The sequence below is a fragment of the Gopherus flavomarginatus genome, chromosome 6 (genome assembly GCF_025201925.1).
Source record: "Gopherus flavomarginatus isolate rGopFla2 chromosome 6, rGopFla2.mat.asm, whole genome shotgun sequence".
NCBI lineage: Eukaryota > Metazoa > Chordata > Testudines > Testudinidae > Gopherus > Gopherus flavomarginatus.
The window spans coordinates 130,789,445-130,817,290 of NC_066622.1; the positions used below are offsets into that span (position 1 = coordinate 130,789,445).

At 39.1% G+C, this 27,846-nt stretch overlaps 1 protein-coding gene across 3 annotated transcripts in view; it reads right to left on the reverse strand.

Moving 5' to 3' along the window:
• Positions 1-27,846, reverse strand: part of SHOC2 (SHOC2 leucine rich repeat scaffold protein) — a 103,771-nt gene that overhangs the window by 23,932 nt on the left and 51,993 nt on the right. For all 3 annotated transcript variants that reach the window (XM_050958113.1, XM_050958114.1, XM_050958112.1), the window contains one exon: positions 17,674-17,811. In XM_050958113.1, coding sequence (XP_050814070.1) covers positions 17,674-17,811 — 138 coding nt within the window. The remainder of the gene's footprint in view (positions 1-17,673; positions 17,812-27,846) is intronic.

Sequence of the window (27,846 nt, forward strand, 5' to 3'; positions counted from 1 at the left end):
CCGGGACACTGAAAGTATTAGCTGATGTTCACAACGTACTGTATTTTCAGATTCTTAGACGAAATATGCAATAGAAGCATAATATGCATATGTTTTTCTATAAGTTTCACAACAGAGAGACACACTGAGTAATTAACAAGTCAGTTTTTTAGATGTTCCTCCATTCTGGTCTTTTCACAGGAAGTTCAGCTTTTACCAATAGTTTTCCAGTTTTTCCCAAAATAATAAAAAATTACAGTATTTTTACTATACGCCGTGTCATTGTAGTCATTTTACTACATTATTATTACAAACTATTACAGTGGTACACAAAATATGATTAAATGTAATGAGATGAAGTCAAGTCAAAGGAAAGGGAGGCTGAATATCAGGGAAAGTATAACCAACAGTGAGATCTGTTAGCTGGGGAACATTTCCCCAAAGAACATGGTGAAAGCCTCATTGCCTTGAACTTTTGAAACCAGACTGGACAAAGCATATTATAAGGACCCCTCCCTGTATCGCAAAGGGGATAGACTGAATGATCTAATACATCTTTCCCATTTGTAAGCTCTGATTCAGCCTAGTCTCTACAGAGACTTTCTGATGAGTCTCTTAATAAGGCAGGAGACACTCAGAGCAGTAGAAATATCTACCCTGCAGATATTGGGCTTAAGTCCCAAAGAACCAGAAGGCATGTCTGCAATGGATATCTGTGGCATTTTGCCCAAGAGCATGGGAAAGTGTTTAATTTATTGTTGATGAAGACAAAGCAAAAATTAGGAAAATGAAAGTAACAGTGGGTGAGCTGGTGGCACATGTTTATAATTATTACCATTATAACTAAATTGTTAACTATATGCAAAGTTAGTATGTCCTAACTTCGTTTATAAATATAAAAGATAGGAAACATCTCATTTCATTGTGCCCATATTCACAAAGATCTTCAGGGTGAAACATTCTAGGGATGAGTCAAAACATTCTAACAGCACTTCTCAGAAATGAAATAGCATTTAACAATCTAGTCTATAAATGAACAACAGGCAAACATCACACAAAATGTAAAAATCCATCACTTGTTCTTTGCTCTCCGACACGCTTCTTGAGACAGATTTTGAATCCTGAGTTATGTCACCAGGCACTATGCAATAAGAAGTAGCAGAGTAAAGGATATACATTGCCAACTGTTGTTTAGCAATACAAATGTAGGCTAAGTCAATGATAAGACTGTAAACAAAGTGTACTATGTCTAATCACACAAGCAATTTGGGAAAAAGGGAACCTCAAAGCAGCTGCTGTCAGAGGATCAGAATTATATACACCTCTACTCCGATATAACACAACCCAATACAACACAAATTCGGATATAACACGGTAAAGCAGTGCTTGGAGGGGGGGAGGGGCTGCGCACTCCAGCGGATCAAAGCAAGTTCGATATAACGCAGTCTCACACGGTAAGATTTTTGGGCCCCCGAGGACAGCGTTATTTTGGGGTAGAGGTGTAGTATTTTCCAGAAAACAAGATACATTGGAAAATCATTTTTAAATTATCAAAAGTAGAAATACCACCTCTCAAACCATCTCCAAATCTCATCTTTGTTTCTACCTCTTTCCATTAATCTCTCTCCTCCTAATGAAAAACACCAGTTGCTGCAATACATCATACACTAGTATTGATCGTGCCGTGCACAATATGCCTACTGCATCAGCACATACAGCTCTTCCGAGCCCAACAATTTGGTTGCTAGTCCAGGAGCAGTAAGTGTCAAATCTTAAGTGGTTCTTATAGCATTTACACCAGTCTGCTAAAGCTTTTTGTAATCCAAGGAGGTTGATAGTAATAAAAATGTGATGTTTAAGGTCTGCTATCTTCTTCCTCCCCCGTTTCATTTCCATTCCAAAAATTAATTCAGCAGCAGATCGCATGAATGGCTGGAGTTATGGGACTTGACTTTCAGAGATGTTGAGCATGCAGAGCTTCCATTAACTAAAACTGCAGCTGTGGGTGCTCAGAATCTCTGAAAATAAGGTTCTAATGCTTAGCACACCTATTTTAGCATTTTTACCATGCTCAATGAGACACTAAACTCATACTAGAATTGAAGTGGGATTTGGGGGGAGAAGCATAATGGTCATCAGAATGAATTTTAAGGTCCACAGAAATTGAAGTACTGGATCAGACACTAGTTATTAGACACTAGAGGTCCTGCTAGTCCAGTATTCTGTCTCTACCAGTGGCAAGTACCACATGATTCAGAAGAAGGTTCAAGAAGTCCCAATCACGGAGCAACTTGTTCACAAGAGAAATTTCTTTTCAACTTCCCTCAATTAGTGTGACTTGTGTGGAGTATGAGGGTTTATATCCCTTTTAAAGACTAAAATGGGGAGTAAGACTGCAGACAGGCTAACGTCTGACGTGATCACTAACAACAGCTAAACCAAAAACAGCACGTGTCCACTTGATTTATTCAGCATGAGTATGTAAAATGGACAGCAACTATAGAATGATTAGGTTCAGGTTCAGTTGTATTTGTCATTACAACCATACCTCAACAATTCTTCTAGGCATGACCCTGCCAGTGTGCAGGCAGAATGTCTCAAATGAGAGCAGCATTAGATATTTATGAGCATGTTAGTTTGGCATCAAACTGAAGAGAAGTATTAGATAGGAAAAGCAGCAAGTTAGCAATAAACAAGTAAAGATACCTCCAACTCCTCTCTATGGCAAATGTCTTAATATTTTTACTCCCAATTTTGTGATTCTTTGATACAACTTTTGTTAAGCATGATTTGCAAGCCATCTTAAGCCTCAGCTTATTTTTCTTCTAATGGAAGATGCTGACCCTAACAAAACCCCTGCAAAGTTATTTTTCTTAACTTTCTTCATGCAGGATTCAGATTGCCTTGGGGGAAATCAGACTTTAGACATCCACCTTTGTACCAGTTATTTCAGTTCTCTTTTATTAAATGCAAATTTGGTCAATATTAGGAGCATGACATTTCTGTTAGCAGGCTCCACTCCTTTTCAGGAGACATACCTTTCATAGGGTCCTAGTTTTGCAGTAGCTGAAGCACAGAATTCCCAACCACTTCATTAGGATGGCTACAAAACCAGATACTACATGCTTCACAAAGATGTGGCTATTTAATTTATACAAAACTGAATTTAAAAACTGCTTGGGAGAACACAGAAAAAAATTCCACAAATTATTTCAGTTCAATGCATGCTACTATAAACAAAAATCGAAATAGGTTATTATAAAATAAATTCTCTGTTAAGGACATTTTCAGATGCGTAGAGGGGAAAAAAAGATTGACTGTTACTGTCCGCCAATTGCAATGAGGGAAGGACCGCAAAGAACCAAGAGATGCACACATGCAGAAATATTACTGATCTGCAGAGAGACCATTTAAGGTGGTTTTTCCATTTCTCCCACATTATCAGTTTCTTTGAGAGAAGAGAAATAGTACCTGTTCTACTCAGAATATTTCAAAATTTGAAGAGACATGATCTCCCCTACCTTCAGTTATTTTAAGCCCTTTGAGACTATTCACTGAAGAGTACTACAAAAGTGTAAAGCTTCACAACAAAATGGGTAATGATTACTCTGCACTATGTAACTTAATGCATTATAGGTTAGCTTGCAATCCAGCTGGAATTTTTTTTTAATGTTATGGAAGCACTCAGACCAAAATAAAATAAAATGTTTACCGGCACAAGTGGCTTTCATACAATTACATTAAAATACAAAGCTTTTTATGTTTATAAAACTTGTGCATTAAAAAGTCTTTCCATTATAGTTCTCTCCCCTTTTACGATTTATTGGTTATCAGAGGATTTGAAGCCTTCAGCAGTTTGCAATAGATAATTGCGACAATACATCATAGAGAACATTGAAATCTATTAAATAAAATTGTTAAGGGTGCACATTACGAAATCTGCAATTTTTATAGACATTTTGCAGCTAGCTTTGATATCACACTCTCTAAGTACTCGTGTTAAAATGTGTATTTGCATTATTATGCATTGTTACCTTGTCCTAGTTCACTCACAGATCATTTTCTACTGAGGGTTTATTGTTATCACAGGTATGAAAGGGCAACTGATGCCATCTTTAACATAACAGGGAACTGTGGGGATAGGTTAAGTCAAACTGCATGACACTTTTCAGATGTATTATAAAAAACTACAAAAAAAAGTAGTATGCTTAATATGACATCTGGACTTAATTCAGTGAACAAAATGTGAGGTTGCAGCATGGAAGAAAAGGAACACAGATTCAGCCAATATAAGATGCTACAATTGAATACAAGACTTAAACCAGACAAGATCTAAGTGTTTCTAAAAAGTTGGGAAATGGTGTTTAGTCACCTTCTAACAGAGGCTGGGTAGTCTTATTGGCAACCGTCAATCCACTGGCTCATGGTGAAGTGTAAAGGGTCTAGTCAGGTTTCTGATGAATAGTTCAGAGGTAGCCTAACGCATACGTAGGCTACAGTACTTTGTTTAAACATGGTTAGGCACACTGTGTAGTATAGAAGCTGTCTAAAGCTTACTTACTCTGTAGATATTAGACTTTAGTCTTTGCAGATGTCAATCAGGCACCATCCACAGTCACTATATGTTACTTCAAGGAACACAGCAAATGGCTACTCTTCCCCATATTTTTAAGCCAATGACATAGACCAAATAATTTTGAAATAAGGAAGGAAGAGGGCAAACTCATGGACTGGTCACCAGTTTATAACTTTCATTAATGACTGCTACCTTCAAAGTGTGTGCACATGCAGTGGATATCAGCAAGCTGCTCACAAATAATTAAGCACCCCAAAAGCCAAAACTGGACTCGCATTTTGTGTTTCATTTTTACAATGTTGGCAGGCATAAAACACTGGCACACACGTCTGAAATGTTTTCTCAGCTGTGAAAACTAGACTTGATTTGTGGTTCAATCACTCAGGCTTTGAACATAGAATCATAGGACCAGAAGGGACTTTGAGAGGTCATCTAGTCTAGTCACCTGCACTCATGGCAGGACTAAGTATTAACTAGACCATCCCTGACAGGTGTTTGTCCAACCTGCTCTTTAAAATCTCTAATGATAGAGATTCCTCAACCTCCCTAGGAAATTTATTCCAGTGCTTAACCACCCTGACATTTTTCTCAATGTCCAACCTAAACCTCCCTTGCTGCAAGGCATCAACACGTATGCAGCCATATCAGACTTGCTTTTCTTTATTCTGTCTTGTTCCTTCAGATCTTTCTGCTTCACCTGATGCCTCCTCCTTGCATGAATAAAATAATCTACTGTTGGTTTTGTTTCTTCATACTGTAAAAAAAATACTTAAAAAATGCTGAGTCACACCTTAGATTCCTATATCCATAAATATCAACTGATGGTACCTACCAGTGACTGAAAAAAAAAAATCCTATTCCCTAACCTACAAGGATGAATGAGGGCATACCTACACTATGAAATTAGGTCGATTTTATAGAAGTTAATCTCTAGCAACCGATTTTATACAGTCCATTGTGCATGTCCCCACTAAGCGCATTAGGTCGGCGGAGTGCATCCTCAATACCGTGACTAGCATCAAATTACAGAGTGGTGCACTGTGGGTAGCTATCCCACAGTCCCTGCTGCCCATTGGAATTCTCTCAATGCCTGATGGGGAAAAAACATTGTTGCGGGTGATTTTGGGTACATGTCATCAGTCTCCCCTCCTCCCTCCCTCCTTGGAAGCAATGGCAAACAATCATTTTGCACCTTTTTTCCGTGCAGACGCCATAGCACGGCAATCATGGAGGCTGCTCAGCTGTACACTGCTTTTGTGAGCATTGCAAACATCTTGTGCATTATCCTGCCGCCAGCACGAGGAAGACTGTGAGGAGGACAAGGACACAGACAGTCCTGAAAGCACGGGATGTGGCAGTTGAGATAGCATGGCGCCATTCGGGCATGTTGATACAGTGCAACGCCGATTCTGGGCCTGGCAAACAAGCACAGACTGGCGGGATCACATAGTGTTGCAGGTACAGGATGATTCTCAGTGGCTGCAAACTTTTGCATGCATAAGGCCACTTTCATGGAACTTTGAGTTGCTTTTCCCCACCCTGAAGCATAGGAATACCAAGATGAGACCTGCCCTGACAGTTGAGAAGCGAGTGGCGATAGCCCTGTGGAAGCTTGCAACACCTGTCTGCTACCCGTCAGTCGGGAATCAATTTGGAGTTGGCAAATCTACTGTGGGAGCTGCTGTGATCCAAGTAGCCAGGGCAATCAATACCCTTCTGCTAAGAAGGATAGTGACTCTGGGAAATGTGATAGTCATAGTGGATGGCTTTGCTGCCATGGGGTTCTGTAACTGGGGTGGGGTGATAGATGGAACGCATATCCCTATCTTGGCACTGGACCATCTTGCCAAAGAGTACATAAATCGCCAGGGCTACTTCTCAATGGTGGATCACAAGGGCTGTTTCACCGACATCAAAGTGGGATGGTTGGGAAAGGTGCATGATGTTCGCATCTTTCAGAACTCTAGGCTGTTCGGAAAGCTGCAAGAAGGGACTTTCTTCCCAGACTAGAAAATTATCATTAGGGATGTTGAAATGCCAATTGTTATCCTTGGGGACCCAGCCTACCCCTTGCTCCCACAGCTCATGAAGCCGTACACAGGCAGCCTGGACAGCAGTAAGGAGCAGTTCAACTATGGCTGAGCAAGTGCAGAATGGTGGTAGAATGTGCCTTTGGGCATTTAAAAGGGTGCTGGCGCAGTTTGCTGAGTAGGTCAGACCTCAGCGAAAGCAGCATTCCCATTGTTATTGCTGCTTGCTGTGTGCTCCAAAATATCTGCGAGAGTAAGGGGGAAACGTTTATGGTGGGGTGGGAGGTTGAGGCAGATCTCCTGGAGGCCAATTTTGAACAGCCAGACCCCAGGGCAATTGGAAGAGCACACCAAGGCATGCTGCGCATCAGAGAGGCTTTGAAAAACAGTTTCATGACTGACCAGGCTACGGTGTGACAATTGTGTGTGTTTGTCCTTGATGCAAAACCGTCACCTTTGGTGAATGTACTTCCTTGAAAGCCAATCTCCCTCCCCTCTTCGACCACAGCTGGCACAGGAAATAAAGTCCCTATTGTTCTGAATCCATTCATTCTTTATTTATTTAAAAAAACTTGAGATCACTAGCAATGCTGAATAGTAAAAGGAAGCCCAGGTGTACAAAGGGTTTGATAATGGGGAGGCGGGGGAAGACGACGACCACATTGCTTATTGTACCCACACTACAAATCAAAGCTGTTTGAATGACAACCTTCTGTTGCTTGGGACATCCCCTGGAGTTGAGTGGCAGAGTGCCCGGAGCCTCCCCCCGCATTCTCAGGCATCTGGGTGAGGAGGATATGAAACTTGGTGAGGATGGCAGGCGGTTCAAAAATGGCTGCACTAGGGGTCTGTAGTCTAGCTGCCTTTCCTGCACCTCCACCAGATGCCTCATCATGTCCATTTGATCCCCCATTAGCCTCAGCATCTCCTCCTGCATGTTACGATCACGGTCACTGTCTGCTTTCCTGGCCTCTGCCACTGAATGTCTCCATGCATTCAGCTGTGCCCTATCAGTGCGAGAGGACTGCATGAGCTCTGAAAACATGTCATCGCAAGTGCGTTTTTTCGCCTTTTAATCTGCGATAACCTCAGGGATGGAGTTGATGCGGGGAGCATAGAAACATTTACAGCTGCAGGGGGAAAAAAGGGAGAGTTCACTTTACAGAAGACATTTCTGAGAACAAAAGGGAGACTCTTTCACAGTGAATCAAGAAATTCACAGCAGACAGCATATGTGTTTTAGGTATAAGGTCGCATTTTGCCTTTTATATTGAGCACCTGCCAGTATGGTGACACATCACACATGGCTGGGCAACAGAATTCAGTTTGCAGGCAGCCATGGTAAGCAAAAGGGTACATGAGGTTGACTTCTTCCATGTTCGTAATGTGTGGGAATGGTTTCAAACTGCAGCGCCCTCCATTCCCATAGCAACTAAAGCCAGTTGTGTTTGCCGTTTAAAAGGAGGGGCTGCGGTTGCCATTTAAAAGGCGGGGTTGTGGTTTCGGGGTGAATGTGTAGCACACTCCTGCCTCCCAGCGTGGCTATTCTCCGAGATGATCCCTTTTAGCCAAGCGCAAACAGCTCAGCATGCCTGGGGTCTAATGTGTTGGACATCACCAAACAAAGGAGATTACTGTCCCCTTACAAAACTCCCCTTATTTCAACCAGGTGACCATGAATGATATCGCTTTCCTGAGGCTGACACAGAAGACCGAATGTTGCACGAATGTGACCAAAACCCAGGACCATTTGTTGCCATGCTTTGTGCTGCAATGATTCCAGACTACTTGCCACTGGCTTGATGTGGTAAAGTGTCCTACTATGGAGTACAAAATAAGGCAGCTCTCCCCAGAAACCTTCTGCAAAGGCTTTCAAAGCACCTCTGGGAGAGCTTCATGGAAATGTCCCTAGAGAATTCCCACTCCATCCCCAGACACATAAACAGACTTTTCCATTAGCTGTACTGGCTGCAAACGCATCCCAATTGTTCAATCAAACATTAAAACACTTTTGCTTTTAACCCCTGAAGTTTCGTTACAAATGTGAACTCACCAGGAGGTGCCTTCTCTGCCATCAGGGTATAGGAACAATAGGCCCTGGGAGGGTATTGGCTCCAGAGTGAGGAAAAGGTACTGCCTGCCAGGGAGAATGGATTCTCCACTTGCCTGCTGCACATTCTCCTCCTCTTCCTCTTCTTCCTCATCCACAAAATCCTCATCCATGTTGCGTGAGACTGCCACCTTGCACGTGTCCATGGAGAGTGTTGGGATGGTGGTATGGTCCCCCTTGGAATGGCATGCAGCTGATCATAGAAGCAGCATGTCAGGGACTCTGACCCAGAGTGACTGTTTGCCTCCTTTGTCTTTTGGTAGGCTTGCCTGAGCGCCTTAATTTTCACATGGCGCTGCTGCGCATCCCTGGTGTAGCCTCTCTCTCCACCATGCCCTGTGCAATTTTGGCATATATATCAGCATTTCTTCTGCTGGATCGGAGTTCTGCCTGCACAGATTCTTCTCCCATACAGCTGTCAGATCCAAGGTCTCTCATTCACTCCATGCTGAAGCTTATTTGCGATTCTGCTGAGCTCGCCATGCTGACCAAACAGGAAACGAAATTCAAAAGTTCCCGGTGCTTTTCCTGTGTACCTGGCTAGTGCATCCAGAGCAGTCACATTGGAGCACTCTGGGATAGCTCCCGGAGGCCAATACCATCGAATTGCACAGCACAGCATCTACACTATCCCAAATTTGACCCAGGAAGGTCGATTTTTGCACTACTCCCCTCGGTAGGGAGGAGTATAGCAGTCGATTTTAAGGGCCCTTTACGTCAGCGGAACAGGGTTGGTTGTATAGATGCATTCATTATAAAAATCGACCTAACGTGGCTAAATTCGACCTAATCTCATAGTATAGACCAGGCCCGAGTGACCAGCATGAATAATATGGGAAATAAACAATGTTAAAAACATATACACACCAAGCAAATGAAATCCAGAGCTAGTAAACCACAGTAGACACCAGAAGTCAATCTGATTTATACAAAAGAACAGTATGTAAGTATTCACTCTAATTTGTTTGCATTGGGAGACTCTTTTCAGATAAAATGTGGAAAGTTTAATTTTTCAATTTCAAAGTTGGAAATGGGTGACGGATCCAATAACAAAATGCTTTAGGATATAAATTACGGTGTTCTGCAGCAAAGTGTAAAACACAAGCCAGGACTTCTTCCTCTCAGCATTTCAAATGAATTAGTCATCATTAAAGTTTAGTAAAGCTATTTCATACCTACAGTGAAGTAATTCAATTCTGTTTCTCTGTATTTTTACTTGGTATTCACTCACCTCTCTTATTTAATCAAGGTGCAACAGTGAGTGTTGAAGTTTTAACCTCAGATTTTACCTCTAACACCCTGAAGTAGCTTCCAGCAGAATTTCAACTGTCTCACACGCCAGTGCCTCTTCCCAAAATATTTGGTTCCATGTAAGTTGCCATTTTAGCACTAGGCTCAAATACAATGGAGTAGAGCATGGAGTCTAATTTCAGAACATCTTTTTACTCCTGGACTAGCGTTTAGAAATCACACCAGTATCAGAAAATGGAAAATGTATCCAGCAATGTATCTTTTGATGCTATTAATTAAAGAATCATTTTGGAGCTACTACTACTCCACTTACAACTCACTATCCTTTTCCTATTAAAATGACTGTTGCTCTAAATATTCATAAATAAGATATATCTTACTATGATCAAACTAAACACATTTTAGAAGAACATTTACAAAACTGTAGAATGAAGAAAGTAGGTGAGAAAGCTTGTAGATATAGAAAAATAATTTTAAATGATTTCTTACCTGAATTCTAATGTTACCTGTTGAATTTCTCCCTCAGATAACTTTTTTACCTTTTTTAAAAATAAGAAAACTATTAAATTTACATTTAAGGGATGAAACTATTTAAGTTTGCTGAAGAGAAATTATAATTGTAATGTGGTATTTAGTGAACAATTTAAAAAATCTTGTAATCCAATGGCCAACTAGATTAAATGCTTTACTTCTCTCTGTTTCAAAGGTCCACTAAATTGTTCTTTACTCATTTTACATCTCTTTTGGATGCTTCCCCCAAGTTAACATTAGCTGTACTGCAAGTTGGCATAGGGTACTTTATAACTAAAACTAGATAAACTGTACATTTCCCAGATATTTCTTCAGCACAAAACATTGGCTCATAAAAAAACAACATTGTATCATAACTATTTTAATTTTGACTCTAGACTCTCTCTTTTGCTTTATGGTACTTGGGAAATGCTAGGCTATTACACAAAGCACATTTTTCTTACAGGAAGTGATCTACATGTAATGTAATTTACTATTTTCAATCAACAGAAAATACTGATAGGACTGCATTAAGCCAATATCTGTAGAACAAGACATTAAGTCATTTCCTGATAACTAATATCTAAAATTGCCATTTGTTATAGTACAAAAGTGCACTTAGAAGAAAGCGTTACTTGAAACAAAAACTATACACTTATACACAGTGATTAAATTGGCTTTGCTGCCCTTTTAAATCTTGGATGTTGCGTAGTTCCTTCCCTACCATTCCCCTCACTCTCCATTACAATTATGCCCTTTCGCCAGCAACTTCTCAACATTCCAGTACAGTCCTATTAATTTGTGAGGAAACATTCCTTTAGAGTTTTCTGTTTTTATTAGAAATCTTACAGCACACTCAGAAAGCTGTCTGCCGTAAGACAAGGCTCAGCTAGCTAACCAAACAGTAAATGCTTCTTACCCAAGAAACACCCAGCAAGTAAACACAAAACTTGACAAACCTTCCCTCTTACAGGATTTCATTAAAAGATGTTTCCAACCGGGGGGGGGGGGGGGGGGGAGGGGGGAATAGACCTAGCAAACTCGAAAGGCACAATAAATTGTTACAACAACAGATTGATTCTAAATTAGTTAAATATGATTAACAGATGTCTTTGGTTAGGTTTTTTGCACTGACTAAATCAGAGAAACTTCAACAGTGCTTAGACATCAAATATGCTGGAACCTGGCAATGTGTAGATTTGCAAGAAACACTCATCACACCCAACCACCAGGTAAGTGTCACGGTGGAGGGGATGGGGTGAAGGGATAACTAAGAAAAAGAGGAGAGATTAAAAAGTTAGAAAGAAAATTCTCCAGCCTAGAAAAAAAACAAACACGTCTGAAATAAAGCAAGCCAGACTCTGGATTCCAAAGTCATAGACAATTCACTGCATCTCTATCTCCATGCTAAAACTCTCTCACTGAACTATTCTAACCACAAAACAAGCTATAATCTAAAAATCAAGCCACAACTTGTTTTAATGTTGTACCAAAACCGTAATGACTAAGAAATAAAGCCACTGTTGCTGAACTGGCTAAGACTGCCTCTTTTGCACTATGCATAAATGTAGGTCGATCATTATCAATCAGTGGAGTTTCGTTCCCCTCACCACTACCCCCAGAACTTATGGACTTATTCTGAACTCTATTTTATATAGCAACAAATAATGCATTCTGAACGACAGATTCATCCTTGATCAGTAATACTCATATATGACTGATAATGGCTGATAGAGATTCTTTTTTCCATTGGTGCAAAAATATAATCAGACTAAAATCAACAACAGTTAGCACACTGCAGTGTTATCTTCCACCAGTCTACATCTGACTTGGCAGACTGTAGAGCTGCAAAGCACTGATGTTCTGTAGAGATAAACACCATATAGGTATAGCTAAATGTTTAGAGAAAGAACATAAGCAACTTTAAAAGGCTACAAAAATGCCTTTAAAAGCCAAAAATATGCCATTGCAAAACTTAAACTATCAAGAAAATGTACAGAAAAACCATCTTTGGCAGATGAGGAGTTGATTCATTGACAGCAACATACTAAAGATTACTACAGTATCACTTTTTCAGTGAACTGCATGCCTACAAGAGGCCCAAGCTACTTCAACTGCATTGCCAGTAATTTCTCACTTCTATTAACTTATAAACTGATTATCTAAAAGTTGCGTGATTCTTTCATATCCTCTTAAGATTATCTTCTGTAAGCATGGTCTTTCCATGTAGCCTGTTCTAAAGTAAGTTTTACAAACCACTTTGAGAAATTTAATGATTGCCTTTCAATAGATCTCTCAATATAATGTATCAATATTTTGCACAGAAATTAACACTAATAGCCTAGAATAGCTAGGGAAGGTGTTCACCTATAACACATAGGTATTAGCCCATTTAAATGGAGACATTTCTTTCCATAGCTCTCTAGGTGGTAAACTGCTACTAACTCTTACAAATAGTTTCCATCAGGCTGCTAAGGCAGAAAGAAATTTACCTTAAATATAACTCCACTGAGCAACCTTTCTAACATACTCTTTATATTGACGAAATCAAAGGCTAAAAAAAGAATGAATACATTCTTTTACTTTAATTCTTTCTAAAGAATGAACCACATACTTAAGGCTAGAGAATCACAAATACATGAGAAGTACTAAATGACAAGTTTCTATTAGGGTGATGTGAAGAAAGGAACTTTCAGTTATCCAAGCTCATTTTCTGGAATTTATATGTCAGTTAAAATGTCTAAGATCTGTGTAGAAATCTTTGAGACATAATTGATGTCAATTAGAAGAGCATTTATTGGTAGAAAGTGCAAAAATAACACAACAAGATAAAGGTAGTCTACTGGACACACAAACATAAAAATGTTAAAATCAAACAGCAGCAATTGTTTACTGGCCGCATACTTAAGGAACAGAAGTGTAGCTACAAAGAAGAGCAACGGGGGGGGGGGGGGTTCTCCTGAAACATTCATATATTTTTTAAAAAGAAATGGACAGAGCTCTCTCCCACAAAAAAAGTCCAACAAACAGGAAAATTATAACTATAATAGCTTTGAGAAACACCAGAAAACATCAGGACCAGACTTCAAAGAGAAACTGCTGAGCTTCAGTTCATCTGCAAATTTGACACCATCAGAGCAGGATTAAACAAAGACTGTGAATGGCTTGCCAATTACAGAATCAGTTTCTCCTCCCTTGGTTTTCACACCTCTACTGCTAGAACAGGGCCTCATCCTCCCTGATTGAACTATCTCATTATCTCTAGCTTGCCTGCATATATATACCTGCCCCTGGAAATTTCCACTACATGCATCTGACGAAGTGGGTATTCACCCACGAAAGCTCATGCTCCAAAACGTCTGTTAGTCTATAAGGTGCCACAGGACTCTTTGCTGCCTTTACAGATCCAGACTAACACAGCTACCCTTCTGATACTTGACACCAGAAAACGTTGTTAGTAAAAAGAGATAACCCGTAGCAGTGCAGAAATAATACTTATTGCTTACAGAACATGTTTTGTTATCTTAAAGTGTTTTACATAGGCAAATAATTTTTTTTCCTTTTACAAAGGGGGAAAGTTAGGCACAGAGTACTTATGTGACTTTCCCAAGGTCACATCCAATCAGTAGCAGAGCCAGGAACAGAATCCAGGTTTCTTAACTCTTATGTGTTTCCACTATAAAAGAGCAGGTCAATGGGAAAAATGCTAAGAATTCACAGAAACCGTAAATTAGAGAGCACATTAAGTGCTTATCTACACAAGAAAGTTGAATCGGTTTAACTTAAGGTGTCATTTTAAAGCAGTTTAGTTAAACTACTTCAAAAGGCTTTATGTACACTTATTTTGGTTTATCTTAAATCAATTACAAATCAATTTAATAAACTGAAATAAACTGCTCTTATTCTGAAACAAGTGTTCATACAGGGATTTGCACTGTTTTAAAAAAGAATTTATGTTAAAACGAGTGCACCTTTCTCATGCAGACAAGGCCTAGGTCATCGCAATCATCCTCTGTTAATGCAGCATTGTTTCATACAGTACATTTTCTAGTGCTCTGTCTAGCCTAGCTTCACATGTTCTAGGATATGAGGTTTCCACCCTTTCGCTTGGGAGAATATGCCTATAATTCTCATTGTCAGGAACTTTTCCTAATATTCATCTTAATTTTCCTGTCTGAGGTTCTGATCCTCCAAAGCATTTAGGCATTTGCTTAACTTTAAGTACTGATTTAAATGGGACTACTAATGTGTTTAAATTTAAATAGCTGCCTATGCATTTCATGGATTGAGGCCTTAATTTAATCTGATGCTCTTAGCTGAGATTGCAAGGCCATATACTCAGTTTAAAGGCATTTCTCTAACTTTTTAATACTGCATCTGATCAATTTCAAAATCAATTACCAGAACCCTACTGATTTTGGGAAAAGTCAGAAAACTGAAAAGGGAAAAATGGAGACACATGGCTCCCTGGTCACCTGTTTAGTACTGCCATAGCCTCAAGCACCTCTGCAATGGCCTACAGATCAAACAATTGGTGGATAGCACTCATGAATGCCTTCCAGCATAAACAATACTCCTATCTTAGCTCTGACCAGATTCCCAATAGAGTTTAACACAGTGACTCTCAAACATTTTTACTAGTGACCCCTTTCACATAGCAAGCCTCTGAGTGCGACCCTCCCCATCCCATCAATTAAAAATGCTTTTTATATATTTAACACTATTATAAAAGCCGGAGGCAAAGCAGGGTTTGGAGTGGAGTCTGGCAGCTCATGACACCCCTATGTAAGAACCTTGTGAACTCCTGAGGGTCCCAACCTCCAGTTTTGAGAACCCCTGGTTTAACACATTGACAGCCTACGACCGTCTACACTGCACTTCTCTTGTTAAAACTTTTGTCGATCAGGGATGGTTTTATTTTGCCGGCAGGAGAGCTCTCTCAATTGTGCCGCTGTAATGTACATTGCGTAGACACAGCTTAAGTAACTTCTCTCCTAGCAAGAAAGAAAGAAAACAACAGTTCTGGAGGGAGTGCACAGAGTCCCTGGCACTGAGGGGAAGGGAAGCAGCATGGGGAAGCTTGTATGAAGGGACTACACAGAACCCTTAGTCTGGGGGGAAAGGGGAAGACAGAACTCCTGCCATGAGGCAAAATGGAGCCCCCCATCATAATGGGGGAGGGAGGGTGGGTGTCAGATACAGAGTCCCAGGCATGGGCAGGTGGGGGAAGTTGCAAGGAGTCTCTGAAACAGAGGAGACTGGGTGTGTGTGCGCGTGTGCGTCTCTCTCTCTCTCTCTCGGGGGGGGGGGGGCCAGGGGAGAGAAATGCACGGACCCTCTGGTTTGCCAAATGAGCTCAGCCTACAGAAGCCATAAAGTATGAGATACTCTACTTCTACCTCTTGTACCATCCTAGTTCCTGTCATTTTCTTGGTGTTTATAACCCTCAGATATTTGTAAATGCGTGTATCCTCTTAGTTTCTTTAGTTAACCAAGCTACTTGTATTTGCTATTTTTAATCTTTGACATAAATCAACCCTTACAGCCTGAAACATTGTTGCCTCTCTCTAAATTTCCTCCTATTCTAAATCACTTGGGCAGCACTTTTTTCTACTCTAGCCCTTAACAATTTTGAAGACTCAAGGCTTGACCTTTCCAAAAATCCTAACTACCTCCCTAATGTACACTGACAATTTACAAAATCTGATTGACATGAGCAAAGAGCACTACACCTGTAGACGGAAGTTAGGACAATTTTATTTTGGTAGTGACACTGCCAATCTTGATAAAAGAGTTAAAGTTAGAGCTATGCTTACAAATTCTGCAATCGGATGCAAATTCCAGCTGGAAAGAGGTCTCCTAGTTTTTAAACATAAAATTAACTGGACAAGATGAAATTCAGCAACAGTGTGTATTTCATCCATGTAAGCTCAATTGAGGTAGAGCTCTCTGGGTAAAAAGGCCAAATATCTTCATGGTCAACAATTTGCTACTAAAAATAGCTGGTGTCTTTCTAAATGGTTCTTCACTCTTCTGCCCCTCATCCCCCCTTTATTTTCCCATTATATATATAAAAAAAATACTGAAATGCTCTATTAATATTAGATGTTGCCTAAGTGGTGCAGTTTTGTCTTTTATTTGCCCCCTCAACAAGGCTGAAAGCTTACAACCGTGATGGGCTGTGTTATTTAAACAATTGGTTTTATTCTACCATTTGTTCAACAGAGATTTAATAAAATAAGAAAAGTCCTCACCTGTGCAGTCCTATATGCGCTTCTGAAGCCAACTAGGGAAAAGCCAGTTTATTTCAGTACTCCTACTCCCAATCCCAACATCAAAACCTGTATTTTACTGAGTGAGATGGTACATTTGGGAACTTGGAAGTGGATTTTCAAATTATATTATTAAAAAGTAGAAAATACAAAGAATAAATTAGTACTTGAAACTGATTCTGTGAGTCTTCTCTATTTTTTTCTACTCAAAGCAAATACTGAAATACAACGCAGAATGTTATCCTTAAACTAATAATTTTTAGCACTTCTGTAGCACCATTCATCTACAAATAGATTTATTAACATGAACAACTCACTACTCAATTTCACTATGTGGTGGATAAGCAAACAGTATTCCTATTTTATAAATGGGAAATCTAAGACAGAGGCTAAGTGACTCACCCCAGGTCACAGAAAACAGTGGTGTCAGAGCCAGGTTTAGAACCCAGGAATTTCTTGTTCTCAGCCTCACGTTTAGACCACTCTTCTCAGGGTATGTTCCCACTTAAAATGCTATCCTAACACAGCTGTAGTGTAGACACTACTTACACCAACGGGAGAACCTCAAGAGATGCTAGCTAGATCAATGGAAGAATTATTTTGTTGATCTAGCGATGTCAAGAAGGGGATTTAGGTTGGCATAAGTCCGTCACTCATGTGGGTTTTCTCAGACCCTTGAGCAACATAGCTGCGTTGACCTAATTTTCCAGTGTAGACCACCCCTTACAGTAGCTAGAATTAACAGTGTTTGGGTTTGAGAGAGTTTACATTTTTAGAAAGTGTATATCCCTTTGAGATCTTGATAGTGAAAATGCCCACAACAAAATTCCTATCCCTTCTATAGTTACAGTCCACATTTTATTCTTAGATGTTCTATTCTTATTGTTCAGTGACTTGAACATTTGGAAAACAGTGATTTCTCTCCCCAATCCCACCTTCACATACCTATGGTTTCTGGTAGGTCCAAGAGCTCATTGTGCTGCAAGTCAAGGTTGGTGATTTGTGTGCAATTTCCAATCTCCTTTGGAAGATGTTCAAGCTGATTGTGCGCTACATCCAGAGTTATGAGGTTACACAACTCACCTGTGAACACACCAAAAAACACTTTTTTTTTAATGCCTAGTTCCACCAAATAAAAACTACAACATGGAAGTAAAAATAAACGGTCAGATATACACAGCTACAGTTTTAAAACAAAGTATTGTGTGTACCTTAAATTTACGGCTGCAAAATATTTCTTATGTACCAGGATCACAATCTAGTACAGTCAAATTCAAAACCGCATCAGCATCCTTCGAAAGCATAAAGTATAGATTCCAGCTATCTGAATGAATCTCAGTGTATTCAAAAAGACCTGTGCCAGCTATCCCTGATTTTGATTTGGTACTGTGAGAAGTATAAGAGCTTGGTTATTCTCATTATTCATCCCTTTCAGCTTAATTGAAGCTAGGAACATCATGGAGGCAAGCAGTTTGTACTGAACTTTGAAAAATTCATTACAGTAGGTTACATATAGAGAAACCACCACCTAGAATTATTTTCAGGCTGCAAAGAACAAATAGCTTGTGAAACATCAAAACAGAATCAATTATTTTGCTGACAAGCTGGAAAACCCCAAGAAAACTACTGCTGATTGAGACTTAAAATGGCATGTTTGTTAAGTTAAACAGGAAACCTATTCCTACAGAATAATGCATTTTAAATACTCAATAATAGCTAAAAATGTAAGGAAGGTTGAAATACAATCTTATTTGTTAAGTCTTAAAGAAAAAGAGCCTGGACTCTCTTCTGATTTATATCTATTTTACACCAGCAAAACTTCACACCTGATCTACCCTGATCTATAGGAGGTAAGAATCGGGCACAAATCTCTGCAAGGATAAAGTTTCATTGACTTCAGTGTCAGCAACAAAAGATCCAAAATATTTTTAATGCTTTTTTTTTTTTTTTTTTGCATGTTTTGATTTCAATGGAGCTGAAGATTTAACACTGCAGATTTTAATAGCTTCAACTTCTATTCACTGGGTAAGTGACAATGTTTGGAACAGTAGTGAATAGATATTGCAGAAATAATACCTATTTTAGGAATGTACCCTCCAGTGGTATTTTATTCACCTCTACCCTTCTAGGATCTCCTTGCAGAGCTCGAGAGCTAGCCTGGGGTAAACTCTGATGCCATGAATTATGCTATATAGATTAGAAGGCCATGGATTACATTGTAAAAATGAATGGTAAATTTCATTACAAATTCTCAATACTTAACCTCTTCAGATGATAGTTATGGTACTTTTTTGAGGTAAAAAAAATTGAAACCCATTTACCAAAAGGCCTGCAAAGTTAAAAGCATGTTGTCTATTCACAGTTTTTTTATTCTGATTTTCTCAGCCTGTCTCACTGTTATGCGCTGCAAAGATCTACACAGCTCAGAGAAACATAGTACAAAGAGTATTTTGTCACCAAATCCCACACTATACTGTCTATGTTCATTGCACTTCCCCAAAACAGTCTCGCAACAAGTGTGAAAGTATTGCTTATGGTCAGAGGTGGCCAACCTGTGGCTCTGAAGCAACATGTGGCTCTTCAGAAGTTACTATGTGGCTCCTTGTATAGGAACTGACTCTGCGGCTGGAGCTACAGGCACCAACTTTCCAATGTGCTGGGGGGTGCTCACTGCTCAACCCCTGGCTCTGCCCCCACTACATCCCTTCCAGCCCCCTCCCCTGAGCTGCCATGCTCTTGTTCTTCCCCTTTCCCCCTACCCCAGTGCCTCCTGCACGCCATGAAACAGCTGATTGGGAGGTGTGGGGACAGACGGAGGGGGAGGCGCAGATCGGCGGAGCTGCTGGTGGGCAGGAGGTGCTGGGAACGGTGGGAGGGAGCTTATGGGGGGTTGCTGATGTATTACTGTGGCTCTTTGGCAATGTACATTGGTAAATTCTGGTTCCTTCTCAGTTACAGGTTGGCCAACCCTGGTTCATGGTGCTCCTGCATGACTGGATATGCACTCAATTTATGCATGTATTATAAGCAACAAGCATTGCAATGGAAACAATCAAGAGAGGAATGAACCCAGCAATAAGCAGCAATCCCACAATACACAGAAGAGAATGAAAGAGCAAGAGAGTAGGCAACAATAACGTCCTATAGTGCCCCAACATTTTGGGAGTCTGTGCCCCTTCTAGACTATTGGGACATACAGTTCTTTTTATGACAAAATATAAAGAGGAGGGAGGGAACACTAACCTGTTTTTATGCCATACTGCAGATGTTATTAAAGGTAATCAGAGAATTCTGGCAGCATTTTAGGGCACTAGTTCTTAATTTATGATCAGCAAAGCTTAGGTCTGGAACAAGATTCAAGTTCTGTGGCTATAACTTTACTGTTATGTCTCAATGACGAAGTCAAGTTCATGCTATGGCACATTCCATTTTATCATATTTAATTCTCATCCTCCATGGCCAATTGTGGGAGGGCAGGGTCAAGTACATCTGCTGAAGTGGAGGAATATTCTGACTTGGGGAGCAACATTCTCTCCACTCCATTCCTTGGACCTACAGAGAATTGTGGCGAAAGACACACACATGGTTGCAACAACACATACAGACAGTTCATTTTGTTTGGACATGGCTGCCTTGGATGCTAGGAATATTTGGATTTTGAGTCTTGGGAGAAAAGTATCAGTGCCTATCTAGCATTCTAACTCAATTCCAGATAGTTACAGATGAAGATTATGCTGCTTTTGCTTGTGTGGGATTAAAGATAGGTTTTCTTTTAGACAAATTGTCGGCACAAAAAATGACATGTGCAACAGATCTTTATTTCAAGTAAACAAACTGAATCCTAAAACTGAGTGAAGGCTGTTGCCCTATATAAATCAGATTTTAGAATAGGAAGTGGATGACATCATGACATTGTTTAGTGATTTGAGGAAAGGAATTTCAAGAGATAGTACAGTAAACAGAGTATAATGACCACTGTTAGGCCTTCAGTTCCACATACACCTCTACCTCGATATAACATTGCCCTTGGGAGCCAAAAAAGCTTACCACGTTATAGGCGAAACCATGTTATATTGAACTTGCTTTGATCCACCGGAGTTCGCAGCGGTGTAGCATATAGAGCATGTGGTGAGAAGCTGTCAAACCACGGGATGGTCCAAAATAAAGAGCAACATCATTTTATAATCTTTTTTGGGGTGAAGGGGTTGCAGAGACGTGAACTTTTTAAATCTTTGTTACATTCTTACTCTTGTCAGTCTACATTGACATACAACTCAGCAGAAAGAGCATGATGAAGCATCAAAACTAAGTTCCCTTTCTTGCCCACTTCATTGCAAAGGGAAAAATTCTCACATTGGAGATGCTTTCCTTACTGACATGGAAAAAAAACAAAACAAAAACACACTGAAAGTGATTCCGGCAGCTAATGTAAAGTGGTAGAGTACCACTGCCCAAGATCAATGCACTGGGTGGATTGAATACACGTCTACTGACTACAACAGAGAACACAGAGATGCTATAAGAAATCAACTGAATAAATCAACAGCCGTAAGTGGGCATGTTCCACTAGATGATCATGATGGTCCCTTCTGATCTTAAATTCTACGAGTCTATTTGAATCATTTGCTTTGTGGACGCAGATGCTTTCCAACAACAGTTCTCTTGAAAGGAGGGACAGAATGAACAAATGGAGTCAACCGTTGTTATGACAAATAGCTAGCTGAAAGAACAAACATTTCTCTGGCCCAAATATGTTGCCATCTGCACAGTTCTGATAACAGAAAATGTAAAGGGATTTGTGTCATTAGTGAAAAATCTATCACAGTAACAATATCTCACTGCATTCTTCACGAAGAATTTCTCTTAGCCTAAACTGCAAATTCTTAGAAGGTAAACTTAGTAGACTGTTCATATAAATGTTCAGAGAAATAAAGTACTTTTGAGAAGATGACAAAATGCCTGCTTTTTAAACATGTCCGTAAAGTCTAAAGAGCAGCAAACACCTCACCGTCATCTTCTCATGTACAGTATGTGTTATAAAAGCAGCATGACAAAATCACACAAGTGCTGATTGACAATCATATTGTTATTACGAAAAGACTAATGTCTCCATAATTTAAGGCTGAAACCTGGGTCCCATGTAAGGCTGATTTTGAACACCTGTCATGACAACGAGACCAACTAACATGTCCTACATCCAGAATTTTTTAAATGTTTGAGTTACTCAAAAAACAGAATGCAGCTTTGTTTTTTATCCATCTATCTATAGATATAATTTTGTTAGTATGTACATATGTATTCTATACATACACATCTAGAGATTAATATTAAATTAGAGAGAGCAGTTATTTCAATATCAAACAGGGTTCAGTATCTCCTGCCAAAATTCACTGGGGAAAATAACCTTGGACTGTATACACAATTTGCAGTATAGCTCCTTTTCCACTGTATTATATCTTGTGACTGTCCATTCTCTCTCTTCCCATATTTAAGCAGATTGAAATTCTGAAATCCTTTACTACATGATAAATCCTGGACCAGATGACATAGCAACAGAATAAAGAGCTCTTGTTGGACCGTACAAGGAAGAGGACAGTGCTAGTATTAATGATACCTTTCCATTTTAGCATCAATTAATGTCTTAAGTAGTGTGTCAAGTTGTATTAATTTCAAGCTTATATTTTTAAAAAATGAATCTACGTTCACTAGCGCCAGCAATAGATTACAAACACTTTCCATAGCTGTGGTATTTATTAATCCCTCACTAGGTTCACTGACTGCAGAATAAAGCAAAATAATCTAGTCTACCCAGAAAGCTATACGAGATACATTAAAGATAAAAAATGTCCTGACCCTAGAAAGTATTACAAAGTAATTGTATAACTTCAGCACGACATACTTTCCCCCCCACTATTGGATTTGAGTGCATCATTATAGTGGATAGAATGAGCCTTTTACCAGTTATTTCTGACCACTCTAAGGAACAGATAAGAAATACAAGCTAATGGTTTTGATTAATAAATGTAATTTATGTGGAAAATGTACTGAGTAGAAAGAATTTAGCCTTTTAGGTGAATGGTCACAGTTATAATTGTTTTATCATTTTTCTGTACAATGGTTATAGCATTTGTATAAATGGATTTCATGCATATTTTAAGAGAACTTGAATAATATTTTCTTTGAGTTTAATTTAGGATCTTCTTAACTTACAACATGAATTAATTACAGCACTCAACAAGGAGGAAGGAGGATATACTAAAACCCCAAAATTGTTTCCCACCTGAAACCTGAGGTAAAGGGAGCTTGTATGAGTGCAGCATGTAACAAAAGAAATTAATTACTTTCAAGTGAAGGTTGAAAAATTCAGGGAAATTAGGAAATTCTCGGTAAATGTCATCAAACCAATTTCCCAAGGAACATCACAACTTGATTGCAGTCACGATTCCTGGAATGGGGAAAGGAGTTCCTGTACACACTAAATAAATTCCTCTGTATTGTCAGATCCGCTGAAAAGGGGAAATGAAATGGAAGATAGTACTGGACAGCCCTTGAATTGCTGTGTCATTGAGTAGTGGGACACAGTGTTACGAGACGGAGCTAGGAGGATGATTGACTACACCAGTGCAGCTGCTACACCCACTGTCTACACTGGTGAAGACTGAACAGGTGCAAGCAGAAACTGTGTGTAAACTAAACGCAAAATGGTGTAAAACCCATAGAATGGTCCCAACATCTTAGTGAATTTTGTGTATGAACAGAAGAGGCATCCCAGAACTGCAATACAAAAATAATTCCCTTGCAGAATAGACCAGACCAGCTTCAGCATAGCATAAAGACTGCATTCACAGAGAAAACATTTAGTTCCCTTAAGGCAAGAAACTAGGTAACAGCAAATTCAATTGTGTTGAAAATTTACTATTGATCTGTGTGCTAAACCAAAAAGTAGACATTTTATAAAATGCAACATTTATCTCTAACTATTAGTATTGACATTTTTATGCAAGACAGTTCCATACCAGCAACATGGAAAAATGTAATAAAAATGAGATCAAAGGACTGCACAAGGTTAGACTAAGTAACAGACTTGCAAGCTGAAATGCTTTCTTGACTTCACCACCCCAAGATTTTTCCTCTGGTTCTTCATACTTCTCATGCACACAATCTGACTCACTATCACTTTTGCATTTTTCTATCCCAATATTCATCACTGTGACCTCAATGGAATGGAGATTTGCTAGATATGGAGACTAAGCTGGAGTCCCACCTTAGAGGCAGATTTCTACAGTTGTCATTAGTAAGTTTACAGAGTTCAGCATTAGCTATTGGCAGGAATATTTTTTCAGTTGGTATTTTTCCCATGGGGAAGAACTAACGATTCAACAGCTAGGTGAAAAGGAAAAAAAAAAAAGCTCTCCTCGGTGTCATCCTCCAGGGCACTTTTACTGACCTTCATTTCTTTCGTTTCTGAGGCTAGAGCAAAATATAACTAAAAGAAAGATTTCAAGATTTTCATTAAACCAGGGTAAACCCAGCTGCACCATGGCTCTTTAATTGCAATGTATACCTACCCCCATATCCCACAAAAAAATGGAAATGCAACCCTAGTGAGGGATACAGAAAGGAATATAAATTATAGCAATTAAAATATAAGATGGAAATTTGAATTTTGAAGAGCAAGTAACCAAAAGCCTCCTAATTTTATGTCCTTCATAAAAATAAACAAAGAAATCTTTAAGCCTATTTAGAAGCAAGAAGACAACTGCTGAGTTTGCTGGAGTATAGAAGCAATTAAGAAAGACAAGGATATTGCAGAGAAACTAAGTTATTTCTTTACATCAGTCCTCAAATACAAGATGTTGGGGAAATACCTACTCAGAATCTACTTTTTCAGATAATAAAGAAAAAGTACAGCCAGAAACTAAAGAGTCAAGAGGAGATGGTTCTGGAACAAGTTTGAAAGGCAACAGTTCACCAGGACCAGATGGTATACACCCAGCACTTCTGAATTAACTACAGGATAACAAAAGTACTTGCGTTTAAAAAACACATTAGATGATCCTGGGAAGTACAGAGCAGCAAAACATTAATACAGCAATAGTTAAAGTAACTTAAATGGCCATTACAATAGAATTATTAAACTGCTTACGTGCAGTACAGCCGCAGAGTTATAAACACCTTGGGAATGGAGGTTGTTCATAACTCTGAACAAAACGTTTTTTCAAAAGTTTACAACTGAACATTGACTTAATAACAGCTTTGTACCTTTACTATGCAAAAGAAAAACGCTACTTTTCCTTGAGTTTTTTTCAGCAGTCTACCTTTAAAACAGTACTATACTGTATTTGCCTTTTTTTTTCCCCCTTTCTTTTTTTTTGGGGGAGAGGGTCTTTGGTGCTGCCTGATTGCATACTTTTGGTTCCAAATGAGGAGTGGGGTTGACTGGTCAGTTCACAACTCCGGTGTTTAATTCTGAGGTTCTACTGTACATGTGATATGACAGTGACAAATTAGCATTGTTTCTGTTAAAGAAAATCTTGTCTCTAATCTACTACAATTCTTTGAGTATGTTAAACCGATTGACATGATTTATTCGTATGCATGTATGTAGCTGTAGCCACATCGTGATTTATTTAAGACTTTTAAAAAGCCTTCGACAAATACCCTAACGAGACTCCAAGGAAGAGTCGCAAGAACTGGTCTAGGGAAACATTCTTCTCGGGCAAGAAAATTGTGCATTTGCATTTAGGATGGGATTGAGGGGAGGATTTGGGAGAGGGAGAGAGTTGTAGACAGGTGATAATTTTTCACTGGAGAAATTCTCTCATCCTACAGGGAGCATAATAAAAGATCTGCTTCAGAGCATAGGGAGAACGGCACTACCAGAACACAAATCTACCACCACTATTATCAGAGAAGGAGAGAGATGAGGGTGGAGTAAAAAACAAGTGAAGTAGTTAGTGATGAGTACACAAGTGAAAATGTAAACAATGCATTTTTGATGTGGTACTGTAGGCAGGCCAGCAAGGACCTGTCTCATTCTGTCTACGAGGCACCTAGCATACTTTGTGTTCTGCGTAAATACGAATTCAACTATATTTACAAAGACCTTTTGCCTCTGAACATGTGATTCGAAAATATTCCAGGAATGATATTTCATTGGTACTATGAACGTTTTATGGTATTGTAAAAGTAAGAAGTGGAGGGAGGTGGGAAGGGAACAATGGTAACAAACGAAAGGTGATCCAATTATGAAACATAGCACCTGATTCTGAGAAGTGGCTCCTGGTTTTGACAGTTCATAGCACTCTAAATATCTAGACACTTGATTTGAGGGTTCAGTCAGGTCGTTAGACATTATATGTTATGAAGTACACCCACAAAAATCACAATTTGCACCGAAACCTATATATAATTGGAACACCCAGTTCTTTTGGAGAACACAGAGCAGGAAAACCCATTTTTGCATCCTTTGGTACACATTCCAATAAATCCAATAAAATTGTCAAGTTTTGCTGTTACTTTATAGAGAGGACTTCAAAGTGGGATGGCAGACAAATGCAGCTCAGTAAAAATGGCACACACCAATTCAACATTTCTGCACACTCAGTTTGGCTTACTTTACTCACAACATTTTCACTTCTATGGGTACAGAGCCTGTAAAACTCTGGAAGAGCAAGACAGTTTCTATTCTGCCTTGTACACAGTGAACTAAATAATCACTTAGGTATTGATAAAAGAACTTTGTTACTGGTGATAATTTAAAAGGGGAATGGGAAACAGTTTGATTTTCAGATTGAGTTTGCAGACCTAGCAATTGGGAAAAAAATCGATTTCTGTGTGGGCACATTTGAAGTACGTTTTGATAAATATGCAGTCTTAATGTTTTTACACGGTTTATTTTCTGACTAAGTATTAGGATGTTGTAATATGACTACTGTTTAGTATTTTTTCTACAAAGAGGTCAGAGTTCACGTAGTCCTGTCTTATTTTCCCTTTTCTAAATTTATATTATTCTTAAAACAAATCTCACCAATTCAGCTAAAATCTTTGCTCTCTAAGTTTAATTCTAAGTAGTACCCCTCTTTCCGAAGGCTGAGATTTGAAGATAATGCACACTGGCAGATCAACACAATTTTAAAAAGGCTTTCAATAACACAATCCTATGACCCATGCAGTTTTGCACACAACACTTTTTTCAAAGCTATATATACTTTTAATTAGGTGTTTTATTTATTAGAAACCTGTTTTACAGACCAACAATCTCCTGAGGTCTTCATCATGAAGCCATCACAGTTAAGTACTTCAAGGACATCTTCTACTTGACTGAAGAGAAAGCTATCACAATCCTCGGTGCACCATGACAGTAGACAATGAAATTTCAGTTTCATGACATAATTCTACCCAGCCACCTTTGTTTTTTTATACCGTCTCTCACTGTAGCATAGTAGCAATATTCCCACCTTTTATGCAGGAGATTAGGATTCTATTCCTTGTCCAGGACAACACTCCAAAAAACACACTCATTACCACATGGACGGAACTCAGCACCTTCAGCACAGGATTGTATCAATTTAGCTAAATAAGTAACTACCTTAGCTGATAGCTGCAATAGGGTCTTATCCTCCATGGATCAGACACTAGCACAGCATACTTAACCAGCATGTTATATAAATCTGCTTGCCAATACTTTTACCACCAGAAAGTGTTGAACCTTAGAACAATGTAATACTCAAAATGAAAAGAAACTGAATCTGACTTGTTCCATGCGATACTGTTTCATAAAAAGATAATGGTTCATTCTGCCTCCTGCTCTGGAACATAAATCTTGGACTATTTACAAACTGATATTACACGACATTTATTACACCTACTAGACCTCAACATGTGAAAGGAAAAACTTAAAAGAATGTAAAGGGACTTGTGTATAATTTGGCCAAAAATATAGATTTTGAAAAAATAAGTTCATTTGTAAAAGCTTAAACCAATAAGAAATGCTTCAATGACATTTCTGAAAACTATCCAGTGGAAACGAACAAATACATTTCTCTGCCATTCCACTACATACTAGCCAACAGTACAGCTTCCTGCTAGACTATCTCAGTGAAATTGACTAGAAAC